Below are 27,372 nucleotides of genomic sequence, written 5' to 3'. Positions count from 1 at the left end.
GGTCTCTTCTTGGTCTCTTTTCCCGGGTAACAAGTGACAGGACGAGAAGAAATAATGTTAAGCTGTGCCAGGGGAGGTTTAGGCTGGACATTAGAAGAAGTTTTTCATAGAAAGGTTGATCAGACATAGGAATAAACTGCCCAGGGAGGTGGTTAAGGAAAGACTGGACGTGGCACTCAGTGCCGTGGTTTAGTTCACAAGGTGGTGTTCGGTCGTAGGTTGAACTCGATGATGTCGCAGGTCTTTCCCAAACCAAGTGATCCTGTGCCCCCCCTCCTCGTGAGGGGCCGCAGGCCCGTGGCGCGGCTGCGGGAGCGGGGCCCCGGCGGCGCCTCCCCACAAGACCGCGAGATGGCGCCGCGGGCCCGGGCAGCGCCGGGCGGAAGCGACGGGGGAAGCCGCGCTCGGCCTCGCCGGAACGCAGCGAGGGAGCGCCGGAGGCGGCTTTGCGCGGTTCTCCTTGCCCGCCGGAGCCCCGCGCTGCCCGGGTGGGTGCGGGGACGGTGGTGTCCCCGCGCAGGCTGCGGCCCGGGCCTCCTGCCCGGGGAAGAGACCGGGCTGAGGGCGGTGGCAGCCGGGGCGAAACCGCGGCGGGAGCGGGAAAGCCAAGGGCTCAGGAGGGAGATGTGGGAGCCCGGCGGGCCCAATGCCGCTGATTGTGGCACCAGGCGGTGGTTGTGGTACCCGTACGGGCGCGGGGCTTTGCCGTGCCTCTACAATTTATCGGCCCGGGCCTGAGGAGGCGATGAGCGAGCTCGGGCGAGAGCGGCGCTCTGTGCGCCGGGGGCAGCCGGGATACAAGGCCTGTGCTCCGGCCGGCCCTTGCGTGTTGAACCTGTGTGCCCTGTTTGCAGGGGCGGGAGCTGCTCATCTTTTCTGCCAGGCTTTCAGTCACTTGCCGGAGTCTGGGCACGGCATCTGTGAAGCCAGGAAATTACTTGTGCCTTCAAAAGCTGTACTGGAGAAGTTTCATCCTGTTCCTTGTTTATGACTAAATTGACCAGATATTTATGAAACGTAAGCTAAGTGGGCTACTGATAATTGTACAGCTTTTAGCAATATATTTATGTCCTCTGATTTTTAGCTGAAATAGCTTTAGGGTTTATGTCTTGGATTTCAGAGGATAAAGACCCTCTCTTGGGAAGACACAGTGGATGACACTGCTTCGGCTTCTGATAGGGCCAGAAGATCTGTAATACATGTGCTAAAGTTTGAGAACATTATTTTGTGTTATGCTAATTTGTTTCCCTTCCATTCACAGGAGCTGCTGCTGTTGTTTTAAGGACATTGATGTGAACAACATAGTGATAGGTGGGTCTTCATAGCACTCCTGTTAGGATGTGAAGCAGCTGTAACTGTATCCTATGTGCTGTGCAAGTCTTGTGTTTACAGCCATTCGCAAACCAGAATGCAGTGTATAGTGCTGGGAATTTTTACCTCTTCTTTTGAGGAGAAATAGCTTTTCTGCCAACTGTCCCAGCAATCACAAGCTTGTGTTTCTGCGTGACTATAACTAGGGCACTTCGGTATTAAACGTCACAGCAGTGTGCAGTGTTAATCTGAAGCACAGAATGTCAGACCACTTTTCAGACATTTCCCTCTTCTGGTGGTAATTCTGCATCAGAGTAAGCATCAGGACTATAAAATGAAATAGTGTTCATGGGAAGGTGCACACTATTGATATTGTAACGTTCACATATTTTAGCTAGTATGTACTAAGGTGAGTTCAAAACATACAGCACAAAATTATGTTTAATCCCTTAAACTGTGAAACTTAGTGCCAGGGGCTTTATTGGAAACACCTATTACTCATGGGGGTTTTGGCTTTAAATGCCAAAACCAGTTTGGAGATGAAAAAATAAAGTGTCTGAACTTGCTAAAATCAGGAGAAATGTACCTGGAAAAGTAATTCCTTTATTAATACGTTAGTGTCACATTTTACTGAGTATCTTCTACTAATTGTTGCCAGAAACTGGATACTGAGCTAGGGCAGCACTGGCCTGACTGAAGACACTTTTCACAGCAGGGACAAAGGCAGCAGTGGGCTGAGGGGCCAGTCAGTTGTCTGTTCTTGGGGACATTTCCAATTCAAATGTAGTTGGCTTTTTCATGAAAGCTTTGTATAAATGTGCTTTGTTGCAACATGCTGAATTTATTGAAATTCACCTTCCTTTAATAACTTAAGATGTTTTTACCATGATATCATGCAACAAGTTAGTTATCCATGGATATTGTGAATAGTGGAACCCTCACTGATCCTGCTCTGGGCTTGGAGTTGTCCCTGTTCCCTCTGTGTGGCCATGCTGTATCCAACACACCACTAGTCCCAGAGCAGTCCCAAAGTGGGGTGTACTCACTAAGTTATAAACCCCAGTGCATTGAGGTTGTGTCTGTGGTGTGACAGACATTGTCTCAACTCTGTTGACTCCAGGGGAATTAAATGCTGTCATTGCTTTGATCAGATTTTTTTATTTTCACTAATGCTCACCTGCCTCAAGCTGGTAAAGGGGGAAGGCACGTTTTGATGAGAAGGAGTACATCCCTGGTTCATTATCAGGGGGGAAATACTTTAAAACTGGGAAAAGGAGGTAGAAAAAATGTCCATCATTAATGACCAGTATAAGCAAACGAATCTCTTTCCATTTTAAATTGTACATTTGCTGGTGAGTTTCATATGTTCCATTGGTTCCATATTTCATTTTTTTAAGTATAAATTATAGAAGTAGAACTGTTACATTTATTTTTCTGCTGCTTGTCATATTTCACATTTTATGTAGTTTGTTTTGGAAGAGTAATTCAACTGAAAATACAGCAAACTCGTTTTTTAATTTAATGTCCTCGCTTGCAGCATTTTTATGTTCTGTTTTATATCTGTAGTCTAATGTTTCATAAATAATTCTTGAAAATAATTAGTTTCTGTGTTTGGCAAAACAAGTTTTTCATATTTGGTAAACTAATATAGTTGGATGGTTTGCCAGGGTTTTTCCCCTCCTTCCCTTTCAGAGAGCATATGTACATGTTGGATGTTAATAATAAACTATCAGACTTTACCAATTACTGCTTTATAAATCTTTTACATTGAGATCAGTCCTGATTTCTGTTTATTCTAAAGCTGTTTCAAAGAAATTTTTGTCATGGTAGGAATTAGAGTGAACATGAAAATTACACACATCTACTTTTCTGAAGTGGAAAATGAAAGAATTTGCTATCATGGGCTTAGGTTTTTTTAAGTATGAGAGCAAGATGTTAAAACAGCCTTGACAGTATCCAGATGTATCTGGGAGAGGGACAAAAATTATATGTGCACATCATGGGAGTGGAGATGAAAGTTTTGAAGAAGGCAGTGGTTGGAAGTGAGATGTTTGAAATGCACAAAGAGGGATGGCACGGCAATCTTATGTATGTGTGGGTTTTTAGTGTTGCAGGTCACTGCAGTGTTTTGCAGTGATCTCAGTGCTGAGTTTGCTTCTTCCTCCAAGCAGGCAGGAGAGAATTCAGTGACTCACATGCTTTAGCTGCCTAATGCCTGAATCTGCAGCCCTTGCTGTCATGAGTTGTTCCATCAACTGCCATGGGACTGCGCCTGGATGTAGAGCTGCTTGCAGACAGATTGGTGTTACCAGTGGTTTATGGCTTTGAGCTTAGTGTGGGCTTTGGAATGGGCAGTCATTTGCTTTTGTGGTTGCTGCATGATGTGCATTTGTTTGACCATTCCATTCTCCTTCCATGCAGTACGGCTTGTGTTAAGTGACAGAAAGTTACTCTTTAATCAGTATTGTTAAATATGAGGCAGAGCACAACTGGTCTATGTACTGTATTCATAAGCATTTTGAAAAACCCTGGCTTTTTCCTGGTATAAATCTACAACAGTTTTAAGTGCTGTCTTGGCTATATTCCAGTGTTTCTGGGAATAGCATTTGACTATATCTCAAGAGTAGCAGTAGGTAGTTTAGTGTACTCTCTTTCTGTTACCTTTCACTTGCACCTGAAATATAGTTCTGGCTGAGGGTGAGAATGTCAGGAGAAATATGTGAATGAAGCAGCTAACCTATTAGTGTAATAAAATAATCGTCAGATAAGAGGAGATTAAGAATATTTCTCAGTCATATGTACTGGTAAACCGCCCTGGAAATGTTGGTAAATATAAATCCTGCCTGGTCGTTATAGAGCTCTTGTTCTCCCTTTCTACCTCCACAATCATTTTTTCCTTTTTAAATTTTTTTCCTGTCCAGTAGCCCCTCTTCCTTATGCCTTTTCCTCACATTTAAAAAATGTGGTTGCAACTTGAGCTGACCTGTGTTTTCTTCATGGGAGGCAGGATCAGATGCTGGAAGGGGGAAAGAAAAAAAAGAGAAGCAAAGAGATAGAAGGGACTGTATGTGGTCAAAAGTGCACCACAGGTTAAACAGAAGCCTCACCTCATGAGTGGAATCAGTATGGGTTTAATAATTTTATGGCAGTTGCTTATTTTATAGAAGTTCCTGTGCAGACACGGCTAAAAAGTGAGAGCAATTTCTTTCCTTTAAGTTTATGGGCTTTGTTTGGCATTAATTTGGAGAATAAAGGTTGTAGAAGCAGGAAGAAAGAGAAGAGCAATGGGAGAAGTGTTCAGTTCCAGCATTTCAGGCTGCATTTTGTAGAAGGCTACCTTTTAACTTTCTCACTGTCATGGGGAATTTTAAGGAATAGGATTTTTGCTGCTAATCAAAATCTATCAGTAAGAGGCTTTAACTTGCCCCAAAAGAGAAGGGATGCTTAGCAGCTGTAGGTCATAGTACTCAAATATAACAAAAAATATATTCAGTGTCTTAATACATATATGTTTATGAATTAAAAAGCTACTTTTTTCTTTTCTAGTTCACCTTGATCATCACCAGAACAAACTCCACAAGAGATGGTAAGAGGTCTTCACAGATTTCTATGTGATAGCTTAGTCACATTTTATATATAAAATGCATATAAACAGTTTTATTGAACTGTGAGTGCAGACTTGTAAAACTAGATGTAAAAGTCACTAAATTGCTTTGAAAATAGAATTCAGATTACAACAATGAGTGATTTGTCTACTCCTGGGAAGACTCCAGAGAAATAACCGGAGAATAACAGAAGACTCTGATCATTTGCCTTAGATTTATAGCTTTTGTTTCCTTGAGGAAATCTCTTATTTCCATTTATTCCACAGCTGAAAAAGCACAGGCACAGAATTAAGTAAGGCTAAGAGTGTTCCTTTCCCTTTTCCACTCAAATGTAAAACATTTCTGTAATTTCTTTTTTAACAGATGTATTTTTAAAATTCAAATGTAAGAGTGGTTTTCAAGGGTCACTTTCAACAAAAAAACCCTCACAAAAAGTAGTTGGACAAGCACCAGCATCACAGTTCTGTCTGCATGAACTGGCTTTTTGTCTTCCTTTCCCCTAAATTAACAACTGGAGCTAGTCAGCCAGACAAATCAAACAACTTGATTCCAGAGCTTTCAGAAAAGTCATCAAGTTCCTTTTTAGAAACATTTCATAATAACTGGAGATAATTTTTGACCTTTAAAAGAATATATTGTCTTTTTTGCAGATACGTAGAATGTAGGAGATGCCTGCTTTTGTCAAGCTTCATGGTCTTTCAAAACTAGATTTTAAAGTATTTTAATATTTAAGGGAAAAAATAGGCAAAATGTTTTAAAAGTAACTCGTTAATGTATCAGATTTGATAATAGGACATTCTCATCTGTCAGCTGAAGGATGAGGAGTCAGTGTGACATTCTAAAGCGAAGGGAAACAGTCAATAAAACATTGTTCATCCTAGCTGTTAGGTATTTGGATGATTAAGGATGAAGAATTCCATATGGAAGGCAGATGCTTTCCTTCTACCCACTCATCTTGGGAATGATGCATTTTGGAAACTCCAAATGCATGGTCTTGTAGCAGTGCAGTGTTAGACCAAGAGGAGAATAGCTGTGAAGTTTCATCTCCATGAATTCTTTCTTTTCAGGAAAGATAAGTTGTCTGCACTTCTAAATCACATAGCTGAGCTACACAGCCCTTCACAAATCAGCTGCAGTTTTTGATCAGGAATACCTTAAGGAATGCAAGTTTGTCATGGAGGATTTTCTTTATGTACTCTATTAGCTGAAGATATTTTGTTCCTGAGAGAACTTAGCAATGACCTTAAAAAGATATGGCATTGATCTCTTATGAAATAATGGGCTCAATTTTCCAGAAAGAAAGGCAGCATGAGAGTTGCAATTATTATTCCAAACTCACTAGCATTTGCTTTATTGTCTTGAGAACCAGAAAGTGAAAACAAATGTAACTAAATTAACCTCTCAGGATAATGTTAAATGGAAAGTATTTTTTAGGTTTGAGTTTTCTGTTTTGCCTTGGGATTTCTTTTCCCCAGAGAATCATTCTTTTAAGGGTACCAAATGGTGCCAGTGCAGATCAAGGAAACAGATTTAAAGATTTTTGTCCTGTATGTCCTTAAAAAAAAAAAAAAAAAAAAAAAAAAAAAAAAAAAAAAAATCAACCTTAATAAAGGACTGTAAATGTCACATTCGTCTCTGAAAACGTCAGCTAGTTTTGCCATAGTTTTGAGTTTTTGCCAGAACGCAGCTTAATTAAAATTTTCCTATTTAAAGTAGAGGCATTCTGTTTTACTCCAGATAAAAGATTTTCTATGGAAATTAAGACATGAGGGAAAGGGAGAAAATATTGGCTATTTAGTTTACTCGTTCTAGGCTCTAGTCTACTTCATGGCTCTTTTTTTAAGATCCTCTATTATCCTGCTTTCTGAGAGTAGGATGGGTGGAGGATGAATGGCTTGTTTGAAGGGAGCTTAAGGCTAGAGAGACTGTGGGGCTTTGTTGGTGGGGCTTTTGTAGTTGCTGGTGAAATCTAAACAGTGTGAAACTTCTTTAAGGAAAACTAAGATTAGGTGAAAGAAGAAGGTGTGTTACACTATTTCTTTTTATAGAATTGGTTTTCTTTGTACTTTATCAGTGGCACTTAACTGCCTCTTTTCATATTTTGGTTGGTGATGGATACAAAAGGGAGATTTACTGGCAGCTTGCATTTGGCTAAATACAGTTCTTGTTTTTGATTGTGGCCATGGTGGATATATGAACTTGTATGAATTGCTGTTTGACCTTTTCTGAGAAACTTTGGCAGGCAGATGGAGGAAATACATTGCTGGAGGAAATACGTTACTGGATAAAATGAATGCATTTGTTAAATGCAGAGGAATTTTAGTCTCTTGTGTTTTCTGTCTGTGGATTTGGGAATCAGGTATAAGTTGTAATATCTACACCTTGGAATGATTCAGTTCTTATAACTCATGTGAATGTCTAAAGACTTGTGGATTATATCTACATGGCATATTTCCTGAAAAGAACTGATTCCCATTGTGGTAGCATGAACACTTGTAAAATACCTTCTGGACACTACAACTTCTCTATTTCTAGTATTTCAGTGGTAGTTGCCAAACAGTCTCTTGTAGCAGTAATGAGGTATGGTGCAAGTGCACTGTGTTCATACATGTTGTTTTTCAAATCTCCATGTTCTATCATCGCTAAAGGATGACTAGAGATTAAAAGGCAGCATTGTGCTTGCATTGAGTTGCTCCCATCAATTACTCTTTGTTTCTCTCTCTCTTTATACCTTTTTTTTCGGGTGGGGGAGCATTAGTGCTGTTGTGTGTGGTTGATTTTTTGTGTTCTTTTCCTCTCCCCGTGTGTTTTGGCCGCAGGAGGACGCGGAGCCATGGTTCTCTCAGCAGGTGTACACCAGGTACTGGAGGCACTATGACCTGGCCATGCGCTGGATGCGCCGGCACCAGAAAGCCTACAGGAAAGCCGTGGAGTCCTTCTATCAGCTCCCATGGCATCCATGGCATCCTGCTGCAGCCTCTCCAAGCAGCCACTACTCAGATTGGGATGGGAGTGATCTCCCACATACCCAAAACTATTCTTCCAGCTATAGACCAGGTGTCAGAGTTCCATATCCTGGGGTAGCTCACCAGTACACAGGTGCCTACCAGGAGAAGGAGGATGCTGATGAGGACTCCGAAATGGAAGAGGATGCTGAAAGGGACTCTGAAATGGAGGAAGACTCCGAGTCTGAAGGGGAGGTAGAATATGACTTGAGTAACATGGAGATCACAGAGGAACTTCGGCAGTTTTTTGCAGAGACAGAGAGGCACCGAGAAGAGCTGCGTAAGTCCGTGCTTGTTCTGTGTTTTGTGGTGTTTGGTGGCCATAACAGCTGGATGGCTTCAACATTTACAGGTTTTGTAAGAATTTTCACAGAAATAGGCACTGCAAGTGAGCAAGCCAACTGACTGAAACAGGCAGAACTGATGGGTGCACTGAAGAATCACTCATTAGAAATAAGTTGCAGAAAATGTTTGAAAATTTTTGATGAGAGAGAGAGAGAAAATTATGACGGCGAATAAGAGAGTAACACTTCAGTCCAGAAGACAATATTAACCTTCAGTGTTGAGGAAAAAAGCTCCAGAATTTTTTATGGTTAAATCTAGTTAATGTGCTATATGTTTGAGGGGGAAACTCACAGGAAATGCTTGAATACATCACTGAACCCTTGAGTAAGCCTCAATGTATTTTATAACATCCTCTTCATTCTCTACTATAGCACAAGTTTCTCATTGTTGTGCATCTTCATCTGGATCCAAGTCCTTTGGTGGGGAATGTAAGGCAAAGTCTTAAGGTTTTCCTCAGGTCTTGATCTTCAGAGGTATTGGTCATCTTTGTTTCTGTGAAATTCTTAAAAGAAGTAAAAGATTATGGTGTACTTTTTTGACACTTTACTCATATACAGATGTTGCAGATAAATGTATCTGTTTTAAAAAAGCAGCATCATAAAAATCACTTTTCTCACATGAATCCAGTAGAAAATACCCATAATGAATGTTTAATAAAGCTTTCTCTGCTTCTCTGTAAGAGAAAATTTTCTAAAAACATATGATAAAGGCAATGATTGGAAAGAAAAGAAAAACTGGTTTAAGTTCTTTGATCTGCAGGTATCAGAGAATGAGCTGAAAACAACTCAGCTTAACTTCACACTTCTCATCAGTGTGATGCACAGTTGATCTAGTTAGCAGAGGAAGGTGAGTTAAGGAGCTGTGTGGTAGTGCCTGACATTAATCCCTTTCTCATAGTGCTTTTACAGCATCAGGTATTCTTTGTTGAAATGTTCCTTTGATGAGGTACGTGGTACTTAAGACACTGGGCAGTTTCTTGGAATGCAGAACATTTTCTTTGGATTTATTTTGGCTGTTCTGATTAGTGGTGTTTAAAGGTATGTGAGTGATTAAAGGTGGAAATTTGGAAATCAGGGTTTAGAGACTTTGTCTGTTGCAAATATCCTCTATGACCTTGGTATAGCTATTTAGTCTCTTCCTGACCCCTCACTGGGTGCTCTTGCTAAAAATATTATTTGATTCTTTATGATGAGCAGGTGAATTGGGAAGAGGTTTCTGACTCAGAATACAGATTTTACTTTTGTTCCTTCCACCACTGCAGTACTTGGAGCCTTTTGGAATGATCTGGTCTCTGCTGTGTGGTGTGTAGTAACCTAGTTCTGGATGAGTGTAACTCCATGTGCTTCAGTGGCACTATTGCAGATCTTCGTACAAATTCAAGTAGGCTCCAGTTTTTCACTGCTGCATGCCTCAGTTTCTTTAGTAGCGTCCCTGATAAAGTGAGGATAGTACTAAGTAAGCATCTATAATTCCTCAAAGCATGAAAAAGTAAACAAGTACTTGACTTAAATGAAATTTAAAAGTGACATAGTTATAGGGTGAATGGTGCTTTCTAAATGCTAATTTTGTGAGTAATTAGAAACACAGTGTGATCTTATTTGGAAACAATTTTTTCTTGCATGGTGAGGGAAAAGGAAGATAGAATAAATTTTTCATTCTGTTAAAGTTTCTCAAAGGAAGAAACATAAGCAGCAGGAGGAGGGGAAAATCATTCTTTCCCTGATGGAGTGGAAGTGAGCTGGTATGGCGACAGTGTTGAAGGCAGTATTACTCTACTTTAAAGAGATAGTTTTAATTTTCCTGATTGCTGTTCATGAACAAAACTAAATTTAGAGGTTCATTAAGCTGTGATCCATAATGATGCTATATCATGTTATCTTTCATACTGTGTTTAACAGTTGTCATTCTGTACTGATGCTTGAGAAGATTGGGATTATGCATCCACAAAAGAAACCCTCAGTTAACTTGAGTATTTTCTCTTTAACAACGTTTCTTTTTAATCCCAAACTTCATGTCCTGAGCATGCCCACGTTCGGAACAGATTTATAGAGAAACTTGGGTAGCGTAAACTTCAGTAATGCCTGAAAGAGACATTTGTAAGGATGAGGCAAGAGTTTACATAGCCTTTAAAGCAAATTAGATTGTTTGGGTGTGCCACTGTGGAAAACCAATAGGGACCTTGACGATCAGTTAAAGTAAAAGCCAGTCGTTAGGGAACATTACATTAAGGGGAGGACTGTATCTCGTGTTTTCTTCCTCTGGCATCAGTAAGGGGCTCCGGGTGGAGTTCACAGGCTCTGACCCCTGCACCTTGATATTCACTTGGGAAAAGACACACAGCTTTGCTCTTCTTTTAAAAGCAGGGTTTGCAAGAGTTAGATACACGCTAATGAAGTGTGAGTCACAAGGGAACAGAGCATCAATAGGGCAAATAGGAATGGGAATTTGGCACGTAAGGAAGGGGACACCAATCTTTGTGAAGTGTGACCTCCGTTAGTTTGGTGTTTTTCTACCTGTCCAAAGTTAGGAAATACTGCAGAACATAAGTGCATCTATTTTGGACACGTGTAGTGACTCTTGATTTTTCATGTGAGATATAGCTGGTTCCCACACCTTATCCACAGATATCTCATCGGCGTGTAGAAGGATAATCAAATGGATTAAAAGGAATCCTAGCTGATGACAGACTCTTCACTTATAATGCCTGATCTAGAGCTTGCTGGACGTAAATGATCACAGACATCAGAGGATAAGATCTTGCAGACTTTAACTGTGAAAGACTTAAATAGGCCTGAGATGTAGGTGGGAATGAGATGATTCAATCTTGGAGGTCTTTTCCAACCTCGATGATTCTATGATTGTGTGGCTCTGTGAAGAGGCATTTGAGCCTAGATAGCGACATACAAACCTTGATACTAATTGCAAAGAGAAAAGCTCCACAGATGTATCAGACTAGCCAAAGAAGAAAGCATAAGATTTATTTCATTCTTTGGTAGCTGCCACAAACTTGAGGAACAAGCTGATTTCTAACTTGTGTAGGATTTTTTGTTTTGTTTTCTCGGGGCATTTGCAATGATTGGCTGACTTGCAAAGTAAGGGCTTTGAAACTGGCAGACTTGCTGCATGGTTTAACACTTCTGCGATGACACAGTTCACAACCAAACTCTTTTAAAACAATCTTTCTTTAGTCTTTGAAGTCACGTCAATTTCTTACTAGTTTTTATATTTGTATCATGTGTTGTAATCAATTACATGTTCCTGGAATGCCCAGAAATAATTATGAGAGAAGTTTTGCTAAGGCTGTGTGAACTCAGACATACTAATACACTACCAACATATTTTAGATAAATGGTGCATTTGGTTAAAACCCTTACAGACAGTTTGAATTCCTCTTCATTTGTTTCTTCATCTGCAATCATAATTATATACTGATTCTCTTTTTTAGAGGGTTTTCTTGTCAGACTAGTTTGTCATTCTGTTTTTTCATGTAGCTGGTGATCCGAGTGTACTCTGCATCTTGGGAATGCTTATGATTGCATTTAAGTTTTCCCTCTGGCAGTTGAAGAGCATGAAGTTGCTTTCCTGGGTTACCATACCTGTCAGATCTAGGTATGGCAGCAGATTCTCCAGGCATCCTAGATGTGAAGTACAAAATGCAGTAAGTTGCCTTTTTACATTTGCAAGAATTGAAAGGACAAAAACCAAGAAAGGAAGATTCACAACCCTAAGAGTTCTGTAAATTGTCTAATTGCACGTATTTATTACACTCTTAAATTTAGCCTTTGAAACATGTAGTTTGTCCTTACACAATTTTTCTTTGTTTCCTTTTGCATATAAGAGAAAACCACTGCTATAATTGAGTCCAGCATTGCAAGTATATTGAGAGCCCTTCTGTAGTAGTTAACAGGACACAGACAGAATCCTTTATTTAGAAACAAAGAAAAGCAAGGGAAAGTACCATCGTGTCAGTTCATTACCAAAGGATAATAGTCTGTCATTTGTTAATGCTCTGACTAGTTTTTTCCATCAAAGCCTCTGTTTATATTGCCCACACATAGCCTCCAGCTTTTCCCAAAAATAATGTTTCAACTTAAATTTTTTTATGCTAGATGGAAAATATTTTTTCAGAAATGAACGGAAATGGTGAATGAACATGTTTGTTTCAAAACTGCAATCTGTAGGCTTTTCCCCTCAGGTTTCTTTTTCTCTGAAAGATGATAGTTGCCACTGCCTCTTCTGTGAAGAGAAAGAAATGGAATTTTCCATGTTTTGTAACTTGTTTGAATCGTACCAGATCCATGAAGATTTTGGTTTTGTTTAAGGCCTGCATGCCTCTTGGAAAATAGACTTTGGTTTGGGTATTTTGCCACCATGTTTTCCTTCTTTCCTTCATTTTTGGTAAATGCTTTTCCCTGTTTTTTATTTGCCTTTTTCTTCATAAGACTGCAGCTCAAATTCCTGGAACTGCAGACTCCTGGCCTCCACTGTTTCTTTTTCTTTCTTCCTCCCTACCCTAGACTGTCCAAGCAGTGTGGATGATGAACTTAAAAATATCTGGTCAACTTTCCTGCCTTTAACAGCCTTGGTTGACAAACTTTTTGACAAACCTAAAAGCCTTGTTTGGCATGAGCTTTAGCCACAGTCTGTAGAAGCTGAGTTGCTGAAGCTTCTGAGAAATGCCTGTGAAATAAAACCACTCTCTGCAATATGTGTGGGTGCTTGAGAGGTGCTTTTGAAATATGTTCTTTTGTGAACTGAAGAAGAAATGTGAAAGTTACTCCTTTTGTACCACATCTTTTATCCTGATGATTGAACCTTTTGTAGTGTAGCAGCAGAATCTTCTCAAGTGCACACACTATGTCCAGCATGGAGGCTGTGTTATTTGATCCAGGAAGCCAACAACTGAGAAAATGCCTCCTTACACCAAGGAACAGTGCCACAATTTTCACTGCTTTAATATTGAAAACTAATCTCTACTTGCAAAATTAGAGAGTCTGGAGAGCAGGAGTTGGGCATAGTTTTTCACCTGTTTAATGACAGACAAGGTTATCTTTATACAAAGCATATCAATTTGTAAAATACTGTCAAGAAAATGTCCTTGGATGCTATGCTAGAGGCAGAATTTGAGCTTAGGAGAATGTGTATCTTTGCTCTGTGAACCTGTGGCTTGCTGCTACTGGAAGTAATGGAAGAGAGACATTGGAAAACTCGAGGTACTGCTGAGGAAACTGAGCTGTGTGCTCTGGAGAGTTGCGGAGGAGTTAATACATGTACCTGGAAATTATATATAAAGTCTTTCTTATTTGTATGTGCCTCAGGCTGAGCCTGTTTGACAGTGTTGGCAACCCCTGAAAGTACACAAGAACAAGGCCAGGCTTCTTGTTTTCTGCTAAGGGATACCACAGGCTCAGCTCCAAGGTGGCATCTAGGGATTCTGTGGACCAGGCTCCCATTGGTGCAGCCTGGACAGCTGGGTGGAGCTGGGGCCTGGAATGCCAGTTCCCTATCTGCCTGTGGCTGTACTGGTCTTAGTTTTTTCTAAGCATGCTGTGGAGTACTGGTGTTTGAGTTACAGAGGTTTATAGCTGGGAGTGTGAGAAAAGAAGCTTGTGTGGTTCATTATGACTTAGTGTAGATGTTGATTTAAGAGGAATGCCAAGATGTTGAACAACTCTACTTCCTCTTGCATTTGATGGAAATGAAGAATGCTGTCTTAATATGAACATATATATTAAACTTCAGAAACCTGTGTTTGAAGTGGTCGTCCTTAGTCTTCCAGATGTGATCCTCTTATTGTAGTGAGACAGTACATACACTAGGGGGCTTGTTAAGAGCTTCATTTTATTCATCTTTATAAGGGATTTTAAGAACCTCAGCAGGATGAAAGCAAAAGCCTCGAGTGCTAGAATAATGAACAATATGATCTAAATGGTCTTTATAGACCTTTTGCTTAGCTGTTAATTTAGATGTCATCCCTGTGACCAAAATGCATCTTGTTGACAACATCTTTGCTGAACAAATACAGAATTTGAGCTACTCTTTCTCCCAGGAAGCTATTATCCCTGAGTTATTCATGACTCAGTAAGAGAAATCTGGTAATCTTGTATTGTTGCTGCCCTGGTAAATCAGTGCTATGGTGGAATTCCTTCTGACTGGACTTGTCTTGAGGCTACAGGAATAAAAACAGGAGAGGCAGCTCCTCTCAGCTGCTCTGTCCCTCACCATCTGAAATCCATTTCATAACTGTATCTTGGTAGTTGCAGGTTGCAGAAGGATCCCATGGAAACCAATCAGTAGCTTGCTCTGGTGGATCAGCCACTGGAACCTTTTCTTTACAAAGAAAACACATGTGGTAAATCAGTTTTAGGTCACACAAAGTGTCAGTGTCTGTTTTGTGTCCATGAGGTTTCCAAGGATTGAGGGTATTGCTGGGACATACTTGGTCTCTGCAAAGTTCTGGTAAAAAACCAACAGGTGGGGCCCAGGGCTGAGGCCACATGTGGAACAAGGAATCCTTCCCCAGTCTTGTTGTAAGAGCAAAAATTCCTTTCAGAAAGCTGTTATGGAAGATTGCTTCATATGGGAACATTTTGGTGTGGGAAGATGCAGACACTACTTACACTCAGAACTGGTGCTGGTAATTTTTTGAAGGCAGGTTTGCCTGCTTGGTTATTCCATTAGCATCTGCAGCTGCTCTGAGTGGCACCTCTAGTCTCTTCATTCTTTGTCCTTGCAGGGAAGGCTGTGAAAGCCGCTGCAGCTGCTGTGGAAAAGAGCAGGTGAAACCATGCTGACAGAAACAGCTCTAGGGAAAAGTGGCATAAAAGGATCTCTGTGCTAATCACTCAGTTTGGGCAGTCTGTCTTCACAGTTTATGCACTTTTCCCTAAAATTCCTCAGTTACTGGTTCCATCTGGGTGCCACATGCAGCCTTTCTGGATGTCTAGATGATCTTACTTTAAGGAGAGCTGTGTCTCAGTTCTCTGCTGTTAAATCTAAATTCGTCTGCCTTTAGTGTGGTACTTTCAACCTTGAAAGTGGACAGTGACATTGTGGGCTATGAATTAAGTGTTTTCTAACACACCTATTTTGATATCTACTGGGGGGGGGGGGGGAGGGGTGGCTTTTGTTGTAGAAAGAATGTTTAAAGTTCCAGCGCATTCAGCACCAGAGTAATAGTGAAAAGCAAATGCCGGAGACCAAGGTAGAAATGGATGTAATGATGATGTCTTCTTTCTACACTCATGACATACAAAATCTGCTCAGAAGCTGCAACAGCATGGCAGCAAAATACCTCGAGTGTTACACATGTTAGGTCTCTGTGTTATAAAGCAAATCCTCTCTACAGACAGATTTGCTTGGAGACACGTATTTTACCCTGGCTAATATTAATTGGGTGTTGTTAATGCCAAGACTTCCAGAGGCACCATTTGCTTTTCAGCAGCTCTTGCTGTGGCTCAGTTTTATCAGAAGCATCCAGATGGAATTCACATCCTTTGTCATTAGGGAAATGTGGGTGCTGGCGTGGCAGAAACTGACAGTTCAGAGACTTCCATCTGCTTGGGTCTTCTCAAAACTCATTTCCTTGGATGCTAAAATCAAGTGAGACAGGCAGGCATAGGTTGTTAGGCTACCCATCTCAGATTTGAGTGGCCTGTACAGACTTCTGTCACAGACAGCCTTGTGTGTTCCACTTGGGACTAGATCCACAAAAGCTTTTAACATAGGTGGAATTCAGAAACAAATATTCCAAATAATAGTCTTTGTCTTCCACATATGCCTTCCAGGAAGAAAAAAGCTAGTCCTTTATACCCAAAGTATGATGCATCTTAAACCCTAAGGATACTAGGGAGCACAACCCTCTTTGTCTTTTCCAGCGACAGGGTTGAGCACCTGTGCCAGCGTGTGATGGCATCAGCTGTGATGCTCATTCCAAGGAAGCTAGAACACCTTCTGCTCTAGGAATTTGTGTCCATTTTCTGTTTATTTAGACCTTTAGTGCAGGGGTAATAGCACTTCCCTGTCGCTCAGAGAAGCAGAGAATGTTGATATGGCAACATGCAGAGAAACATTTGTGCTGTAAGCCTGTGAAGTACTCAGTACAGAGTAATCCAGCTGTTCATCAGTGTTACAATTATTACAATTGTTGCTGGCCTCCGAAGTACCCAAAGCCCTTTATGTGACTTTGACAATTTCCCACAGTATTTTCAAGGACATGTGTCTGAATTTGTCAGATCACTTGTCTGGTACACTGAAATCAGGGAGGTAAAGAAAAGAAATAAAAGCTAAATATTAAATGGATATTTTTACTGAAATAAATAACATGGGTGTTAAACCATTAAGTGTTATTGTTCACATTTAGCTGGATAAGAATCTCCTGGGTTTAATTTCATTTGTAGTTGCTGAAGTGATTGTTGCTCTAAAAGTCAGCTCTGTATTCACATAAATTGTAGAAACTTTGCCAAGGAATGCAAGTCTCCAAAGAGTGTGCTGGGCCTCAACTTTTCTGTGGTTGTTCAAATGCTGGAACTAATGCTGCTGTTCTCACTTTGTACAAGCCTTGCAGACTACCTTGATTTCTAGAAGGTCTGCAAATTCTGACACGGTTGCTCAACAGAGCTTTGGCAGAAACACTATAAAATTCATCAGTTGTCATTGCCTTGGGATTTTTGGCTACTGGTAAATGTAGAAGTGTCCAGACTGTGAAGATTACATCATGTGCAGCATGCTGATGGAGGAGGTGTTGAGGTGGTAGATAGCAGAGCAGCTGGCTGGCTTTGGAGGAGAGCAGGAAGAAGCATCTGCATTTTTCTGATCTCTCCATTTCTCCCTAGGTGATGCTGGTGACCTGTAGGGATTTGTATTCCCTGCTTTTGCATCCTTTCCTTTGCATTAGGTACTGACCTCTGTCATGAGCAGCCTGTCAGACTAGATGGGCTTTTAGTCTGGTGCCTCTCCTCGTGTAAAGTCTTCATCAAATCACTGAAACACTTCATGTACTAATAACCCTGTTGAAGGGACAGAGAGGAGACAGGGAGCTCCCAAGTGCTAAGAAGTACAACTTAGCTTTCTGACAAGTGAGATGCCAGCTGTCTCTCTTAAAAGAGAGTACTCAGACTTCCGCTCCAGCATCAAACTTTGGAACTACTTCTGAAGTCAAACCTTCCCATTTTGTGGAAGGTGCAATAGAAGCACATCTGCAGGTTTCTTCTGGCATATTTCCCCAGTGTTTTTTTGTTGTGTTTTTAAACCTGGGCGTATCACTTACCCTCATGTGTTTAAGTATATTTGATTTAATTTACTAGAGTGCTGAAATAAGCAATGAGAAATTCAGAAGGTCAGAGGTAAACTTACATTTCCAAGGTTACCCCTTAGCCCTTCCTTCCAAAAATTGTGATATGTTTCACTGATTCCTTTAGTTTGAGCCTTTTTCCAGATGGTCAGGCTGCATATGTAATTTACTAGCAGCATGCAGAAAACCTGTGTTTACTTGCTGAAATTAATTTTCTCTGGATTGAACCTTGTTATTTAATTCTGCATGTCTGTGGTAATACTGAATTTTGGACCTGCCACTTAACTGAAAAGTCAGTTCATAGCCAGAGTATACTTCCTTCCAGAAAATCAGAAACATGGCTGCAGGTTACCCTCCAAAAAAATGTTTTCCAAGTGTTTTTCGTAAACTATCTTTCTCATATCAAACAATAACCAAACTTGAATTCAGTGCTGTGGTGTGTCTGGAGTCAAGAAAGAAGTTTCAGTGTAAAGTTCAAATGTGTGACTTTGATCTAGAAGACTGATGCAGACTTCTTTCTTTCTTTCTTTCCTGAAAGCACCAAACTCAGTATTATTTAGCTGTCTAGCAGCTCGGTGCATCGTGAAACATGTTCTTCCAAGTGCATGTGTTTAATTTCTATTCAGGGCACACATAAAAAATTACTGTGAAACTCATGTTTCTTCAGTGTTCTGGTTTGCTATTAAAGTAGCACTTTTAAATTTTAACATTTCCTTGTTCAGTCTCCTCAGACTGTGCCATAAATGTATGTGAAGACATAGTTATATATAGATTTAAGTAATCCTTCTGTTTACTCTAGCAGTGTTGTCTTTGTCTGGTGTCAGCATTGTTGCCATCAGTGACAGATTGGAGTTGTTTTGGGGGATGGGAGTGCAGAGTCAGCTGGTCTGTATTTAATCTTATTGAAGTAGACTTGATCCTTACTAGAGAGGCAGCTGCCAGTGCCTGATCCTGTTCTAATTTCTTAGCAATGGTCGGTCAGCAACTTCCTATCAGTTTAATTCAGTCAGATGGCACCAGTGTTCAGACAACTTGGTGCCTCTGGTGTGCTATAGACCCCTGATTGCACAGGGCTCACCTCTGTTTTCTAGCCTTCATCAACAAATCTCTGATTATGAATTTCATTTAGAGCAATCAGATTTCTAGAGCGGGCTTTCACTTGAAGTTCCGCTGACTAGCTTATTGTTTCATGTTCGTGGGGTTTAATTGTTTCAGTGCACTTTCTGGTTGGGCTAAAAATACTGCTTTTTAGGGGTTTCATTGTGGAAGGTAATAGAAGAAAAGAAAGGTGATTTGATGTTTAGCTGGGCAGTAACCAGTGTAGCCTGGTGCTAATATAAACATGGACATGAAGGCTTATATTGTTTCTGTGTAGGATCCTTGGCAGTTTGTTTTGGAGACCACACAATCCCTAGATTTTAATCCTACTTGTAAAAGAGAAAATCAGCTTCTTTATTCTCCAGTTAGCTGAATAACTTTTTGCTGTTGCTTAACCCAAATAACAAAATAATGTGAGATAATTAATTCTCTAAAGATTCATTTTACAGATTATTTACAGTGAGGCATGTGGTTAATTAATTTGAGAGTGACACATGCCATTAAATACCGAACCTGAAAGTGGAGCACCTTATTCCTAATCTTACTTCCTTGGTTTCTGTTCATTTTTATTTCAAAGGTAATTTTTCTCCACTTGCTATCTTGGTAAAGTAGTTTTATCCTGTTTCTACAGAGCTGTCCTCTTCAAACTGTGTAGAAAAATTGGATTACAGTGAAAGAGAAGGTATTGGAGTACATCAGATGTGCAAAATCTGTTTGCTGTCTGTTTAGACAGCCTGTTGCAACTGTGTCTGAGGGAGTGCACTATCTTACCTGAGATTATTTCCTGCTCTGAGCAATAGGTTGCAGTTGGGCTGTGCTTCAGCGAACACATCTTGGTGCCAAACCCGGCTAAGCAATTCTTCTTCCTAGACATTCGCTCCTGCTCTGGTGTTTCCAGGGCACTGAACTGTACTAGAACTAAATATAATGTGTTGAGGTTTTGTTTGTTTGGGGAGGTTGTTGGGATTTTTTTGGTTTTTTTTTTTTTTGTAGAATTCTTTGTGTTGCCCCTTAGACAATTGTAGCATTATCCATGAGGGGCCTGGGAGCTGGAGCACTCAGGGAGAAGGAGAGGAGAAATTGCATAAGCTGGTTTTGTAGCTGAGGAAAGGAAAATGTCCATGGAACCATGGTTTCAGACTGCCACAAGCTTGCCAAGGAATCACATCTGCTCTTACTTCAAAGCCTGTAAGGGAACGTTTTCCTTTTTCTTAAGAATATTGGATTGCTTGTAGATCTATGTAGTGAAATAGTCCTTTTCTTTTAACTCATTCTCCCCTCAACTAGCAGATGGAAACTTTGTCACCGTAGATATTTGGAGTTTTAATATCCTCAGGACTTTTTGGTATTTCTGTTTCATGATCATCATGACTAGTGGCTGAAAGCTTCACATTGCAGGCAATTACTTTGCTCCCACCAAAAGTAATTTTTATTCCAAATTAGTGTTTTCCTGTCAGCTACAGCATTTGATTTTTTCTGTATAGATGAGACTGCTTGCATAGTAAGATAGGGCCTAGCTGTCCTTGGAGATCAGACTTCTGTTAAAAACGGGAAGGGGAAAGTTACATGGCGTCATGGGGAATCCCTTTGTCACATCTTTTGAAGCACAAAGTTTTAAATTTAAGAAAAAGTTTTAGTATAAGCCTATTTTCCCCAAGCCAGCTTACAGCTAGAATGAGGCTGTTCATTCTGCTATAAAATCATCATTCTCTTTCAGTATGTTCCACAATTTCAGTAAGTTACTTAGTGTTCCATAATAACCTTCCAGCAAGCAAGACCACACTGTTTTTAGCAACCAAGAATGTTTTATCTTTACAGATGTGGGGGTAAGTTGCAATTGTTTGTATCTTGTAGACTCCCACGGATGGAAATTTGTTCTGCAAAGCTTTGCACTTGATAAAGAGTAGTACTTGAGATTCCAGCCCTGTGGAAATCTAGAGCTCTGCAGAAATTAAACTCCTTGAATATCCTGTGTACAAATCCTGATTTAAATCCTTGTTTTGGTGGAATTCCTTGAGGCAAAGATTTTGATTTTCCCCGTGTTATGCTCAGTGCATGCAAGTATGGACACAATAAAATGGTGTGGTTCTATCATCTCAAAAAAAAAAAAAAAGAAAACCAACCCAAAAAAAACCTCGTATGCAGGTTTATGGTGAAGGTATTTAGCTTTTCTAGGAAGATGAAGAAGCTGGCATTTTGCATGGAGAAACCTGTGTGGGCAGAACACTTAACACAGCAGATAGGCTCGTGGGAAGTGGCATTCAAAGAGAGAACTAGGAGTTTTTAATCAGTGGAAATGAGTAGTGGTTTTAAGTGTTAGTGTGGGCTGCTCATGATCAGCTCAGGTAGCATTTAAGATGAAAAAGCTCACAAAGTGCACACGCAGCAGTAACAGAAAATAATTCATCATTTGAAATGAGCAGACAAATTTGTGAACACATAGGTCAGTCTGAAATAATGGAAAATTAAAAACACATCAAGACTGGAGAAAGTGCGATATTTCCTTGAAAAATAATGTGCTAACTAAGCAAGCACTGAAAGTCAGTAGTGGTATTTAACACTTGGGAGGATCAAGCCCTTGGTCTCTTACCGTACCCACCATTGTGTGGGGCAGCACACGGCAAGCTGCTGAGTGTGGGCACCTACAGACCTGTGGGGAAGAATGTTGGTATAAGAAATGTTGTCAGATGGCATATGATCACTGGCTGCAGTGAGCTGAGGGTTGGATGTATAAATACTGAGAGCTAAAAATGGTACAAGGAACTACACAGTGCTGGGTATGAATCTTTCACTAAAAATCTGACACAGATAATTACCCTCCCTACATCTATCTTCTTTAATGTTGCAAAGTCTCTCCATGGAGACTTCTTTCTAAATAAGGGAATTTATTTGGGGTTTGGTTTTGAAGTTGTTTCTTTTCCTTGTTTTGTTGTTTTTTGGGGTTTTTTTTAATAAGAAGGAGATAAATTCCAGACAGGATTTTTAAAATTATTATTATTATTACTACTTAAGCTTCTCAAAGGATGTTACAAAGAGAGAAAGAAATGTAAAGTGGATCAAACTTACAAAAAGTGTGTGACATGTTCCCTTTTATAAAAGAAGAGAAACAAGGTATCTGAGTTTCTAAGGCTCTATGGGGAAAATACCTTATGTCTTTGGTCACAGTCGTGCAGAAAGTAAGAGGTCATTCGTGTGCCTATGAAGGCCCAGTGCAGTGAATGGCTAATACACTAGTTACTGTCTCCTGCTTTTGGCAGTCCCTCAGCATGGAGATAGTTGTCTGTATTTGTTCACCTTTCTTTTCAGCTGGTATACACCAGATTAAAAGTCATCCATAACAAATGGGAAAAGTGATGAAGGGAGAAACAGTAATCCAAAACTTGCTTTCATAAGACCTAGAATTACTAATGATGGCCCAGGAATGTGGCATGAGTTAGGTAGATGTGCTGTTTTTGGCTGGGGTCGTTTATTCCCTTCACGGTGACTGGTATGGGTCAGTGTTTCGAATCTGCACTCAACACAGGGTTGATAATATAAGAATGTTTTTGATGAAGAGGTAGTTGCACATTTAGCCCAAGTTGTACTGCTTTGTATTGTTTTTAAAGTAAACTCTGAGGTAATGGTTAGAACCCAGACTGCTGGAAGTTCTAGCACTTTTACTTCCCAGCCCTTGCCCCACCAAAGAAACTTTAGTGTACATCTCAACTGAAAAATACTTTGTCTGTTATCTATTCCTTATGTCTATTTTTGGCTGGAAATACTGTTTTTGGAAAAGCCGTAGTTTACGTGCCCATTCAGTTTCATGATTTCTTTCCTTGATAGTCTGGAAAAGCAAATAATGCTGCCTACTGTGAGGGTGGTGAAACACTGGAACAAGTTGCCCAGAGGAGCTGTGGATATCCCATCCCTGGCAGCGTTCTAGGCCAGGCTGGATGGGACTCTGAGCAACTTGGTCTAGTGCACACTGTCCCTTTATTCCAACCCCCCTTCAGTGGGGCAGGGGGGTTGGAATAAAATGATCTGTAAGGCCCCTTCTAGCCCAAGCCGTTCTATGTTTCTGTTTATGACTGTGGAGTTTGTTACAGTAGTATCTCTGCACAGATAACTGATTTGAAACTGCAAGGTATTCCACACAGCTGCAGTGGTATTACCAGCAGCAGCTGTCATGTTCTGTGCTCAAATTCAGTCTTTGGTGCAAAAAACTCTGGGTCCCTGTAGCACATTTCTGAGCTGAGCCTCTGCCAGGATTCTAGACCTGATTTATGTGTCTAAAACTCTGCAATACAATCACTCTGGGATTTTTTTAACCAGTAGCTATGGAATAGCAGAAGTCAAGTTAGAAAGTTAAGGACAATATATCTGATTAGTGTAAAGTAAAACACTCCAGGCATACATCAATTCTGAGAATGAAATCTAAATTTGTATTATTATTTTGATTGTTACAATTAGGATCTACAGATTTATGAACTCCTCTGTGTTGAGAAAAGGAGATTGATGCACACTAAACTGTAATCTATCATCCATCATGAAGCTTCTGCTAGAGATCCATTTAATTTCCAAACAGAAGAATTCATTATTTCCAGAGAAATTATTTTTTTCTTAAGGATCAGCATGTGCAGTGAGCTATCAGACAGCATGCTACAGCAAACAAGCGAGGAAGCAGCTGTCTCTAGCATGCAGCTATGGAACTAAAGAATAAAAAATTTCCTTGGGCAATACAGAAGTACAAGGAATTATCCAGTGTCCCAGGAGAGTTAATAAATATGGGTCCAATTCATTGCCTTGCCAGTTTTGCTGTGTAATCTACAGTGGGAGACCAGCATTGGTTTGCCAGCATAGTCTTGTTTGGTTTTTTCTGTCTAAAACTGTTCAGTGCAATTTGCATCAAGTTTGTGCTTAAAAGCATGTTATGTAGTGGGCAGCATGGTGTCCCAGGAGTTGGTTTCAGTGGAGTACAAGCTATAGCCTGGGTACTACACCTTGTCCTCAAAGTGCTGAGCCCTCTGTAGGCAATGCTAGTTTCTTTAATTCAGACCTTCTGGCTAAAATGGCCCGATACCAAATAAATCTGACTCTTCCAAAAACACATATGGACTCTAATGTATATTTCCTTGTGAATTCTGGCAGTGCGGCCTAATTCAGGGGTGTGCCCTTAAAGCAGAATCACAGAAATGGCTTTCTGGAATAGATCCCTAATAACTCCTCAAGCCTGTCGACAACCAGCACAAAACTGTGAATGGTGTTTCAAAGGACAAGACAAGACAAAAGCTTTCTGTGTCTGTCAGACAAACAGATCCCAAAACTGAAGTTTCTGATCATACAGTTTAAAATACCTGTTTTCTGTGAATGGCTTAAAGGGGATAATTCCTTTACGAAGGCTGACTTCTCAGTACAGTACTTTCCAGTATAAAAATAAACTGCAGATGTTTGACACAGAAATGTCAGGATATTTAACATTGGGTTAGGGTTTGTAGATGCCATGTGTGTCATGGAAGCTAAATCTCTGCCTTAGGGTGAAAGAGGGAAGAGGTACATGGCACCAAGCATGCCCTGTGTGTGACCAATGCATCCTGACCTGTGGACACTGTTCTTTCTGATGTTTAAAAATACCCAACTGCTGCCATTAGTAGTGAACTGTGCCTGTTACAGCTGTTGTGCCTGTTTTGAGGATGGTTTTGTTACTGCTGAGTTCAGCTGCTGGGTGATTTTCTCCCTCTTGTAGAAATGTCCCTATAAGAGGGGAATTTTGTGTAGCACTTGGATGTTTTAACTGCACACAGCATTGTTTGTTTCATCAGAGCAGTACCCAGGAAGCAGAGGTAAATTTGGACATGCACAATCAAGTTCTTGCTTCCAGTCAGGCTTACCACAGAGCATTTTTGTTGACAGATCAGTCCAAATATTTCACCTCTTGAATTGTTTTAAATCCTCTTTAAAAGACCTGATGCATGCATTTATGTTGGTGCTGCTTTGTTTGTTTTCAAAGCAGTGGAGTAAGGCTGCCAGCTTTGAACTTTGCAAGTCTTGAGAAATGGCTGAGTTTGGACAGTTTATCTAAACACGATGCTTACAGCTGTGTTTCATTGAATGCACTTAATGGCAGATGTGACAGACCCATTTGTTCATTTTCACAGAGTAGTAACTGATTACATTTTCTCTTGGCTATCATTCAGCTAAAGTTGCATTGTCCTGTGCATTGTTTCCTTTCTCAGCTGCTAAGTCATTATTTTGGAAACAGCTTTCCTTTTTGTTTGAATTTTTTGGTATGGGGAGTGGGTTGGGATTTTTTGTTTGGGTTATTTCTGTTTTCTTGGGAGGGGGAGGAGAGTTGTGTTTTGGGGTTTTGCTATTTGAGGTTTTTTTCAGGACGTGTATTTTGGGGAGAAATGAGGCAAGGTTGATTTTTGCTTAGTAGTAGTAATACAGAAGTTTCCTACAGTTTTAGGATTCAGTTCCAGGATCTTCTTAATTTCTCCCCATTTATTCCAGCCTGGCTTTATCATGATATTTAGTAGGAATTTCTCTTTATGCAAAATGAGTGCAGCTGCACCCTAGAACTTGTGGATTTTTTCCTTTTAGACCCAGCAAAAAAATGAATATAGAATATTTTTAAAAGTTAAAATCAAACATGATTGGTTGATAGCCCAGTAATTTACATCTCCTATGGTTTATTTGTCTAGGGAGGCAGCAGCAGCTGGAAGCTGAGGAGCCATACGTGGAGGCTGATCAGGACCTGCACAGGAGGGTGGAGCGTTCTGTGGAGCCGCCTGCAGAAAGTCCTGGGGAGAGGCGCATGGCAGAAATGAAGAAACTGTATGGTGCTGAAGCTGCCAAAATCCAGGCCATGGAGGCTGCCATGCAGCTTGTCTTTGATAGGAACTGTGACAAAAAGCAGCCCAAATACTGGCCCATTATTCCCCTTAAGCTGTGAGTACCTGGACTGTGCTCTGATGTTGCCCAGTGCTATAGGGTCAGGTGCCTCAAGTTGGGCTGCTGAAGGAACAAACGGCAAATTTTGGTTTTGGGCTTTGGGGGAGAGTCTGGCAAGGACAGCATGTATTTCTTTGACTTTTTTTCTTTTACAGTGTCTGTCAGTGATGTTCACAATCCATTTAACCCACATACAGTTGTCAAGTAGTAATAGAAGGGACAGGAATATGAAACCTGTCTAAAATTCACTCATTTGATACCCACTTGCCTTGACTATATTTGCAAGAAACATAACAATGTCCATACCCAGTGAACTGGGAAAACTTAAAGCGATGCAGAGAAGAGAAAGACTTTAGGAATTGTCTGCTCTTCCTGTTTAGGAATTTGAGTGATCCTGTTTTCTAGTCTTACTTAATGTAGTAATATTAGGATCTTGTTTCACACAGCATAGCTTGAAGTGTTATGTCTGCTAATCTTGGATTTTTTTGAGAACTAGGAGCGCACTGGCCAAGATACAACTTATCAAATTACCATAGCCTAGACATTGGAATTCTTTTTCAAAGGTTTATAATAAAGCAGGAAGTTTTTCTTCCAGACTGATACTTGTCTGGCAGGAGTTTGACACTAAGGCAACATTATATAGAAAAATGTTTTAATGAAGGGGTGGGAGGATCGAGCTGAAGCCTGATGTGGTCCTGTCTGATAGAGATCTGTTTAGCAGAAGAGAAACTTAAGAGGACAGAGCACTATTGGAGCCAGTGCCTACAGAGATTTTTGCCATTCTAATAAAAAGCAACAGTGGACTTGAAGGCTTGAAGCTTTAGAGAAGGCTTATTAGAATGGTAGACTATGTCTGACCAATGTCAGCTGTGGAAGCCAGGTAGCCCTGTGGGCTATGTCTTATTTCAGGTGCACCTTTCCAATGGTCAAGTGCATAGGACACGCACAAATTTTAAGCATAAGCAAGTAGATGTGTACTCATCCATCTGCACAGAGATGTGCCTCTGTGTGTGCTCATCCATCTGCACTAGCTGTTTGGTTCTGCTTCTGTCACGCTTTACTTTGGGCCTGATGTGCTTGTCCAACACCAGGTGGAATGAGGCACGCTGGTGGTTTGTGTAAGAGAGGCCAAACTGGCCCCTCAAAACCAGTGGCTCCTTAGAAAATGGAATCCTGAACACTTAAAAAGACTCTGTGAAGCTCTGCTGATAAATATCATTGTGTACTGAAGGGCAGTAGTTTGCATTGCAGCATTTCCATGCCAGAGCAAAGGAACCGTCTGCTGGTTTAATAGTGACACACTCATCTCCCTTCCTGGCAACGGAGGAAGGTTACAATTAAAATTTTAGCTTCAGTTCGTGTTGACTGACCGTGCAGAGTTTCTCTGCAGCATGTGTAGTTTGTAATACACCCAGCAGTTGCTGTGCCCTCTGTAGCAGCCAGCTGCAACTAAGCAAGTCTGCAATGCAGTTCGGAATGTCTTTGCTTTCAGGAGTAGTTACTGTTTTTTCAAAGCAGCATTTCCATGCCACTTCCACCTCTTTCACTTTAGATGTGATGAGATAAAGTTAAATTGAACACTGAAATTAAAAAGCCTCCAGTTTCCAAGACTTATTTCTGGTGTGATTAATCTGAAAAATTTCAGTGAGACAAGAGAGAGAAAAGGATTGTTAACAGTCCTGCGTTTGTGTTCACTCTTGTTTTTGGCGGGTTTTGTCAAAGATTCTGTGTTCTGTTTGGGTTTCCTTTCATTGACCAAATAAACTTTCTTCTTAACACCTTGTAA

The 27,372-nt window shown here is 40.5% G+C and overlaps 1 protein-coding gene across 1 annotated transcript; it reads left to right on the top strand.

Annotated features, from left to right (window-relative positions):
- Positions 1–389: 389 nt before the first annotated feature.
- Positions 390–27,372, top strand: GEMIN8 (gem nuclear organelle associated protein 8). The gene is made up of 5 exons (XM_066176848.1): positions 390–488; positions 1,262–1,311; positions 4,858–4,897; positions 7,736–8,201; positions 25,337–27,372. The coding sequence occupies exons 3-5, from the start codon at positions 4,895–4,897 to the stop codon at positions 25,585–25,587; spliced, it is 720 nt and encodes a 239-aa protein (XP_066032945.1). The 5' UTR covers positions 390–488; positions 1,262–1,311; positions 4,858–4,894; the 3' UTR covers positions 25,588–27,372.

This window comes from Chamaea fasciata, unplaced genomic scaffold (genome assembly GCF_029207755.1).
Source record: "Chamaea fasciata isolate MVZ Bird 193981 ecotype frontalis unplaced genomic scaffold, bChaFas1.0.hap1 SCAF_2, whole genome shotgun sequence".
Taxonomy (NCBI): Eukaryota; Metazoa; Chordata; class Aves; order Passeriformes; family Sylviidae; genus Chamaea; species Chamaea fasciata.
Note: the sequence above shows the minus strand (reverse complement) of the source record. Positions and strands in the feature narration are given on the sequence as shown.

Bases quoted from the DNA above. Each gene is read 5' to 3' on its own strand.
- GEMIN8 (XM_066176848.1), top strand. The intron at 8,202-25,336 runs GTAAGTCCGTGC...TTATTTGTCTAG, and splicing joins GAGGCACCGAGAAGAGCTGC to GGAGGCAGCAGCAGCTGGAA.